At 42.0% G+C, this 9257-nt stretch overlaps 1 protein-coding gene across 1 annotated transcript; it reads right to left on the reverse strand.

The window, feature by feature from the left end:
- Window positions 1-4533: 4533 nt before the first annotated feature.
- Window positions 4534-5475, reverse strand: LOC138647504 (olfactory receptor 5V1-like). The gene has a single exon (XM_069736538.1). The coding sequence runs from the start codon at window positions 5473-5475 to the stop codon at window positions 4534-4536; it is 942 nt and encodes a 313-aa protein (XP_069592639.1).
- Between the last annotated feature and the right edge of the window lie 3782 nt (window positions 5476-9257).

Raw genomic sequence — 9257 nt, forward strand, 5'->3', positions numbered from 1 at the left:
CTAGGGTACCTCCTTTCCCTCAATCCTCCTGGCAAGGAATGGTGACTCACAATGAAAAGAGGAAACAAAGCCAGCTCCCCGATCTTCAGAAGGAGCACGGAACTCCGTCCTGATGAGACATGACCAAGAGCAAAATTGTAAATGAAGTATTCCAGCTCCTTCTTGATAAAATAATTTCTTTATTCCATATATATTAAAATGCAAAAGGCTCCTCGGACATCACCATAACGCACGTGAGGACAAGCGACGCGTTTCGACTGCTGCCACGGTCTTCATCAAAGCTGATTCGCCATGGAATCATTAAAAACTATAAATTAATAATAAGACAGGGATTCTTTGTTACAACCATTAGTTTGCAGAATTCCAGGGTACATTAAGGATATTAAAGATGTTCTTGATATTTTATCTCACAAAATGTGGTTATCGGAGTATACCTGTGTCGGAGTATACCTGTATCGGAGTATACCTGGTTGAGTTGTGACGTTACAAGCCCTGGAATTCCATCTCAACACTTACAGTAATTATTCTAAAGATCTTATTAATTATGTTTTACAGGTTACATTATTTTTGTTGACTCACAATTGTTTTTCTTTTGGACAGGAATTTTATTTACAATGTACAGGAGTGGAAATGGGGGCAAAATTTTCACCATGTTGTGTACTGGTATCTCTAGACTGGTGATATATAAGATACTGCTGACTCCAACATCAAATAATAATAATAATGATAAAAATAATAGTGATAATAATAATGATAAAAATAATAGTGATGATAATAATAATGATAAAAATAGTAATAATAATAATGACAATAATAATGATGATAAATAATATAACAATAATAATACGAATAGTGCGAAACCGGCTAAATAAGATTAAAATAGATAAATCTCCGGGTCCGGATGGCATACACCCACGAGTACTAAGAGAACTAAGTAATGTAATAGATAAACCATTATTTCTTATTTTTAGTGACTCTATAGCAACAGGGTCTGTTCCGCAGGATTGGCGCATAGCAAATGTGGTGCCAATATTCAAAAAGGGCTCTAAAAGTGAACCTGGAAATTATAGGCCAGTAAGTCTAACCTCTATTGTTGGTAAAATATTTGAAGGGTTTCTGAGGGATGTTATTCTGGATTATCTCAATGAGAATAACTGTTTAACTCCATATCAGCATGGGTTTATGAGAAATCGCTCCTGTCAAACCAATCTAATCAGTTTTTATGAAGAGGTAAGCTATAGACTGGACCACGGTGAGTCATTGGACGTGGTATATCTCGATTTTTCCAAAGCGTTTGATACCGTGCCGCACAAGAGGTTGGTACACAAAATGAGAATGCTTGGTCTGGGGGAAATTGTGTGTAAATGGGTTAGTAACTGGCTTAGTGATAGAAAGCAGAGGGTGGTTATAAATGGTATAGTCTCTAACTGGGTCGCTGTGACCAGTGGGGTACCGCAGGGGTCAGTATTGGGACCTGTTCTCTTCAACATATTCATTAATGATCTGGTAGAAGGTTTACACAGTAAAATATCGATATTTGCAGATGATACAAAACTATGTAAAGCAGTTAATACAAGAGAAGATAGTATTCTGCTACAGATGGATCTGGATAAGTTTGAAACTTGGGCTGAAAGGTGGCAGATGAGGTTTAACAATGATAAATGTAAGGTTATACACATGGGAAGAAGGAATCAATATCACCATTACACACTGAACGGGAAACCACTGGGTAAATCTGACAGGGAGAAGGACTTGGGGATCCTAGTTAATGATAAACTTACCTGGAGCAGCCAGTGCCAGGCAGCAGCTGCCAAGGCAAACAGGATCATGGGGTGCATTAAAAGAGGTCTGGATACACATGATGAGAGCATTATACTGCCTCTGTACAAATCCCTAGTTAGACCGCACATGGAGTACTGTGTCCAGTTTTGGGCACCGGTGCTCAGGAAGGATATAATGGAACTAGAGAGAGTACAAAGGAGGGCAACAAAATTAATAAAGGGGATGGGAGAACTACAATACCCAGATAGATTAGCGAAATTAGGATTATTTAGTCTAGAAAAAAGACGACTGAGGGGCGATCTAATAACCATGTATAAGTATATAAGGGGACAATACAAATATCTCGCTGAGGATCTGTTTATACCAAGGAAGGTGACGGGCACAAGGGGGCATTCTTTGCGTCTGGAGGAGAGAAGGTTTTTCCACCAACATAGAAGAGGATTCTTTACTGTTAGGGCAGTGAGAATCTGGAATTGCTTGCCTGAGGAGGTGGTGATGGCGAACTCAGTCGAGGGGTTCAAGAGAGGCCTGGATGTCTTCCTGGAGCAGAACAATATTGTATCATACAATTATTAGGTTCTGTAGAAGGACGTAGATCTGGGTATTTATTATGATGGAATATAGGCTGAACTGGATGGACAAATGTCTTTTTTCGGCCTTACTAACTATGTTACTTATAATAATAATGATGATGATGATAAATAATGATAATAATAATAACAATAATAATGATGATGATGATGATAATAATGATGATGGTGATGATGACGATTGATGATGATTATAATAATAATAATGATAATGATGATGATGATGACGATTGATGATGATAATAATAATAATGATAATGATGATGATGATGACGATTGATGATGATAATAATAATAATAATGATGATAAATAATGATAATAATAATGACAATAATAATAATGATGATGATGATAATAATCATGATGATGGATGATGATGATGATAATAATAATGATAATAATGATGATGATGATGATGATGATGATGATAATAATGATGATGATGGATGATGATGATGATAATAATAATGATAATAATGATGATGATGATGACGACGATTGATGATGATAATAATAATGATGATAATGCACAGGTCTTGGTGTTAGAGATGAGCGAGTTGATTCTGCACAAATTAAGTTTGACACAAATTATTCTAAATTTGTCAAACTTTGTGAATCTGACTAATTCTCAGTTCTCTGATGAATCTGACCTTACTTCGCCGCCTTTTTGCTGCAGAAAGCACAAGATAGAAAATCAGGGTAACATGACGTTGGGCATGGGCGGGCAGAATTACCGATAAAGCCTTGTGAATAGCACATCCTATATGTCAGAAGTCAGCAATAACTTACAGCCAATGTAAATGCATATAGAGGAGTAAAATAAATCACACTTCGGTCAATGCCGCGGTGACGCAGCTTCCTACGCAGAGCGCAGCAGCGGAGAGGAGTTTGCCATGGACTGCTGCGCTCTTCATAGGCAGTGACTCAGATGATGCAGCTCTCAATATGATGAATTTAGCTTTGTCCTCTCTGTCAATGCTTATACAGAGCACAGCAGCTGAAACAAAAATTCAGCTCCACTGCTGCACTCTGCATAGGCAGCAACTGACATGGCCCCCACGATTCTCCGCTGCACTCAGAGGCTCCTCATCGCAAAATGTCTGGTAAAAGAATGAACAGGGTGACAAAAAAGGAAAGACCCCGTGCCCGGTCATCTGACAGTAAGAATGTAGCAGCAGCCCTCTCGGCGCCGGCGGTCCGGACTGTTGTCATTGATAAAAATGTTGTACCTTTCCTTTTGAAACTCAATAAAAGTCTGTCAGTGATGTGTGTTAATGAACGGGCTTTTCCCATCAGATACGATCCGCTGACCCATGGCTAGATACATTGCTGAGAAAGAGTTTGGAATCAGTCCTAGGAGACCTCAGAGTGTTACACGCGTCTTTTCTCACCAGTTGGATTCTTTGCAGCACTTTTCGTGTCGGATCTATGGTTATTTTTCAGCCGACATTTGGGGACTTTCCTCTCTTGTTGGTATCCGCTGGTTCTCAGTGGTTGACTTGTTTGCATTAAGCTCGCTCGTGTCTTCTCATCCACATCTAGGTAAGATTTGGTGATTGTTCCTTACCTTTATTCTTGCAGGTGCGCGGCCTTGAGCAGGTTCCTACTGCCCACATCTCATGGACCCATTCTAAGTCGGGGCTCACAATGTCTCCGCAGACCCCCCTATGTGGTCTATCTACACGTGACCTGGTACAATGCGGGCGAATATCGTGACGATACTATTAATGTCTTCTCTACTCCCTAAGCAGTAATGTAATAGGATTACAAAATAGGCTATCCTGAGAATTCTCCGCTCCGGTGGTCCGACCGGTCATTGCTTATACGCACTCAGCGATGGGAGCAAAGATGCCAATAATTTGGCACAGAACCGCCGCTACCAGGGAGTAAATGGTTAAAAATAAAAAAAAGAGTAAGTAACGATGCTGCTGATTTATGAAGATGGGCGGAAATGGAAGTAACAGATTTATTCAGGATAACAGAGGCTGCACGTTTCTTCTCTAGACTAGCCCCTTCCTCAGGCCGCATTACAATAACACACACAATAATAAGGAAATTAACACTTAGGGAACATTTCTAAAAAGAAAGCACAGGTTGGATTAGACCCCAGGATTGTACCTTAAGGTCGTAATGCTGCCACTAAACCACATCCTGATAACATCACTGATGGTGAATTTTTTGCTTATACAGATAGACGAGTCTCTTGACGGCATCTTTCAGGTCTTTGTTTCTGATACTGTAGATCAGGGGATTCAGTAAAGGGTTAATGAGGGCATAGGTAACGGAGACCACCCTGTTCAGAGTGAAGAGCTTACTGGTGGTGGGCACAAAATAGATAAAGATAATGGACCCGTAGAAAATAAACACCACCGTCAGATGAGAGGTGCAGGTGGAGAAGGCTTTACGCTTTCCGCGACTGGTCCGGATTCTGAGAACGGTGCGTAAGATGCGAAGGTAGGGGACAAATGTGACTGTGAAAGCCCCGATTCCGAAGCTTCCACCTACCAGTAATGAGACCAGGATATTTAGGAAAATGTCAGTACAAGAGATCTGGAACAGATGAGGAAGGTCACAGAAGAAGTTATGGATGGTGTTTGGACCACAGAAGGTCAACCTGAGTGTGAATAAAGTGTGGACCAGTGAATAGAGGAACCCAAGAATCCAAACCCCAGAGGCCATGTAGGTACAAGCCGTCCAGGACATGATCTGGGTGTAACGCAGGGGGTGGCAGATGGCAATGTATCTGTCATAGGACATAGCAGAGAGCAAGAAGAGCTCCGCACTGGCCAAGTAGATGAAGAAGAAGACTTGGGTTGTGCAGGCCGGTAAAGATATTGAGTGGTTTTCGGTGACCAAGTCAAGGAGCATTTTAGGAGCCGTCACTGAAGAGTAGGAGACATCTATAAAGGCCAAATTTCCAAGAAAGAAGTACATCGGAGTGTGAAGCTGGGAGTCGGTGAAGACACAAAGGATGATCAGGAAGTTTGTGATGACGGTCAAGACATAGATGAAGAAGAAGACAATGAAGTAAAGATGTAAGTTGTGCGGATGATCTGAGAGGCCGATCAGGAGAAACCCAGAGACATTGGCTAAATTCTTCATCGCTTTGGTCAAAGTCTTTGTGGTGCTTAGAAACCTGAATGACGTGGGTCAAAGAGACGCTGAGGAATTAGCATGAAGAACTCGAGAACACAAGAGGTCGGCACAGAAGTCTCCTGAAGGGTTCATACTGTTCATGTGGAGTCATTGCTGCCTGATAGATATAGAGAAATATTCACCTTCCCAAGAGACGCCAGGCTTGGAGTGTTCCTACAGATCCCCAAAGCAGTCATTATATTTTGCAGTTTTTGTGTTTTTCACTTGAGGTTATTAATTATTTTCCAGGCAATTTTAAAGTATTTATTTTAATAACTCATTTATATTGACATGGATTTTGGTGGAAGGGCTAATCCTTCTGTGGCTCTCCTGTATACCAGCAGCAAATCTAGATCCAAAAAGTGATCTTATCCACCAAAATGTAGATACTTTACTAAGTGTCAGGAAATGAAAAAAATCCACGAGACGGCATCTGACGGGAACTTGAGAGAGTAACAAGGGGAGTGACTAAGGGACAAAAACTAGAATAGATCTTCAGCGACACATGATGGAGCATTCAGGACTAATCGGACTGTTAGGATCCAGGAAAAAGTGGTCATGAGTTGTAAGTGAGCATCAGGGATCAGTAAGGAGAAGATCCGGGGACAGGTGAGCATCAGAGGATCAGTAAGGAGAACATTCGGGAACAGGTGAGCATCAGGGATCAGTAAGGAGAAGATCCGGGGACAGGTGAGCATCAGGGGATCAGTAAGGAGAAGATCCGGGGAGAGGTGAGCATCAGGGGATCAGTAAGGAGAACATCCGGGGACAGGTGAGCATCAGGGGATCAGTAAGGAGAAGATCCGGGGACAGGTGAGCATCAGGGGATCAGTAAGGAGAAGATCCGGGGACAGTTGAGCATCAGGGGATCAGTAAGGAGAAGATCCGGGGACAGGTGAGCATCAGAGGATCAGTAAGGAGAAGATCCGGGGACAGGTGAGCATCAGGGGATCAGTAAGGAGAAGATCCGGGGACAGGTGAGCATCAGGGGATCAGTAAGGAGAACATCCAGGGACAGGTGAGCATCAGGGGATCAGTAAGGAGAAGATCCGGGGACAGGTGAGCATCAGAGGATCAGTAAGGAGAAGATCCGGGGACAGGTGAGCATCAGAGGATCAGTAAGGAGAAGATCCGGGGACAGGTGTGCATCAGGGGATCAGTAAGGAGAGGCTCTGAGGGAAGATGAGCATCAGATAATCAGGAGAGGATCCAGGGGAAGAGGAGCATCAAGGGAGCAGCAAGGAGAGGATCCGGGGTAAGATGAACATTGGGGGATCAGTAAAGGAGGATCTGGGGGAAGATGAACGTCAGAGCATCAGTAAAGAGAGAATCCAGGGGAAAGGTAAGCATGGGGGGATTAGCATGGAGAGGATTTGGGGGGAAGAGGAGCATCAGAGGATCAGTAAGTGTAGGTGGCGATGGTGTGAGGCGCAGTTAATAACGAGGACACAGGGTTGCAGTCTATTTACCTTTTACTGAAGACTTTGGGATCCGCAATCCAGAGCACTGCTAACAGGGCTGTCTGAGACCGGCCGGTCCGATGGGCACATCCAGAGTTCCCTTTGCAGGTGGAAATCAGTGCCTACCACTAGCGCCTGTGTGTTGTAGTGCTTCCCTGCTGAGCATTCGGGATAGTCCTCACAACTTTCGTATTCATTCTCTCTCTCTCTCTCTCTCTCCGTCCCCCAAGTTTATCTGGATAGGACACACCCATTTGACGGGAAGGCTCGGAGCTATTCTGGGACCCTAGAGATGCCCCTCTCCACGCTTGCCCCCTATGTCTGCTTAGGTGATGTAAGGTAGACAGCCAACCTATAATCAACTGTCCTGCCGTTATTTGAAGTAATGCTTGGAGTCAGTTACTTCCTCGGTGTTCCGGCCACCGGCTACGCGCCTCAGTAGGATGTTGCCGATCTCGGGGCACGACTCCTACTGGTTCTATCTCCTTTGTGCTTTGATCTCGTTCACTTCTCCACAATATCCTTCTCCTCATGTCCTTTCTTAGGATGCCGCCGCAAGGTAGTGCAGGCGCGGCTCCATCACTTTCTATTCTTTCTGCTAGGTACCTGCCAGGAACCCACCCCTGACAGGTCCTTCCTGGATCTCTCCCAGGCTGCGTTCTCTTCCAACTTCCTATCCGACCCCCAGTTTTACCAGTGTGAGGAGTGGCCTAATACATAGTGCCTTTTGCTCCCCCTAGTGGCCGGAGTGTGAAGTGTAATGTGTGCTTGTGATACCTGGTCAGGTGAACTCCTTTAGTGCAATCAGATATAACATTACTCCCCTTAGTGGCAGAGCGACATTACTGCAACGACCAGGACTCTGGGGCGCTGCACTTGCAACTCTTAAATTATAAGTTACTCCCATTGACATGGCTTTGTTTTGCTAGTAATTACAAAAATGGATAACTGGCCAGGTCCCCCACCCTTAGGGGCACCCTTATAACTAACTATAGGATGTGGTTCACTTCTAGGCCTGTGGCTTTTATGACAGGACAAAGAACAGGATGTCAGATATCATTGTGACTCCTGCACTGGGTGGCTTATTATCATTATTATTATTATTATAATGTCTGTATTTTCTGGGTCCACCCTATCAATGTATGCAAATATTGCCTTCATGACGCAGAATTCTCAGATCTGCAGCTTGCCCTATTAACACACTTATACAATGGTTTGTAGTTTTTATTAGCACCATTTTGGAATATATAAAACCTATTGATTCATTTGTAATTAAAGATTTAACGTAAAAGGAAAATTTATTTTTAATATCTTGCATCATAAAGCACTAAGATACGGTAACAGAACCAAGCTCAGTACTAAGATACGGTAACAGAACCAAGCTCAGTACTAAGATACGATAAAAGAACAAAGCTCAGCACTAAGATACAATAAAAGAACAAAGCTCAGCACTAAGATATGGTAACAGATCCAACCTTAAGACTAAGATACAGTAACATCCAAGCTTAAAACTAAGATATGGTAACAGAACCAAGCTAAACACTAAGATACGGTAAAGAACCAAGTTCAGTTTTGATTAGCACCATTTTGGGATACATAAAATATACTGATTCATTTTTAATTAAAGGTTTCACTTACAAGGAGTATGAGAATCTCTTTTTAATGTCTTGCATCATATTTCACTAAGATACAGTAACAGAACCAAGCTCAGTACTAAGATACAATAAAAGAACCAAGCTCAGCATTTAGATATGGTAACAGCCTAAGACTAAGATACGGTAACAGATCCAAGCAGAGAACTAAGGTATGGTAACAGAATCAAGCTCAGTACTAAGATACAGTAACAGTACCAATCTGAGGACTAAGATACGGTAACAGAACCAAGCTCAGTACTAAGATACGATAAAGAAAGGAATTTAGCTAAACAGAAATATAAAACTCTTCTTTATTGGTGTGAATAGAAAAACTTCAGTCGGTGAATTTAAAATGTCATGGTAATTGATAAGTCAACAAATTTCAGGTAGTAAAACCCTTAATCATAGTACCTTAATAGGAAGGGTTGGAACATATATAAGGCAGAAACCTGTTTTCAGATTTGATACCTAATTGACATTTGATCAGATTAACCCCTTCACATGCATAGAAAACAAAGCGCATGATGATACTGATAACAACAAATGACATATCATGTACAAAATATACAATGTGTATGAAGCACCTACAATAAAATAAGTATACAAAACAAAATACAAAACTTGCATCATATATACAAAATTGTGCAATGTGTAA

The sequence above is a fragment of the Ranitomeya imitator genome, chromosome 8 (assembly GCF_032444005.1).
Source record: "Ranitomeya imitator isolate aRanImi1 chromosome 8, aRanImi1.pri, whole genome shotgun sequence".
In the NCBI taxonomy this organism is placed as follows: domain Eukaryota; kingdom Metazoa; phylum Chordata; class Amphibia; order Anura; family Dendrobatidae; genus Ranitomeya; species Ranitomeya imitator.

Excerpts from the sequence above, each read along its gene's own strand:
- LOC138647504 (XM_069736538.1), bottom strand. The coding sequence starts at position 5,475 with ATGAAGAATTTAGCCAATGTCTCTGGGTTTCTCCTGATCGGCCTCTCA.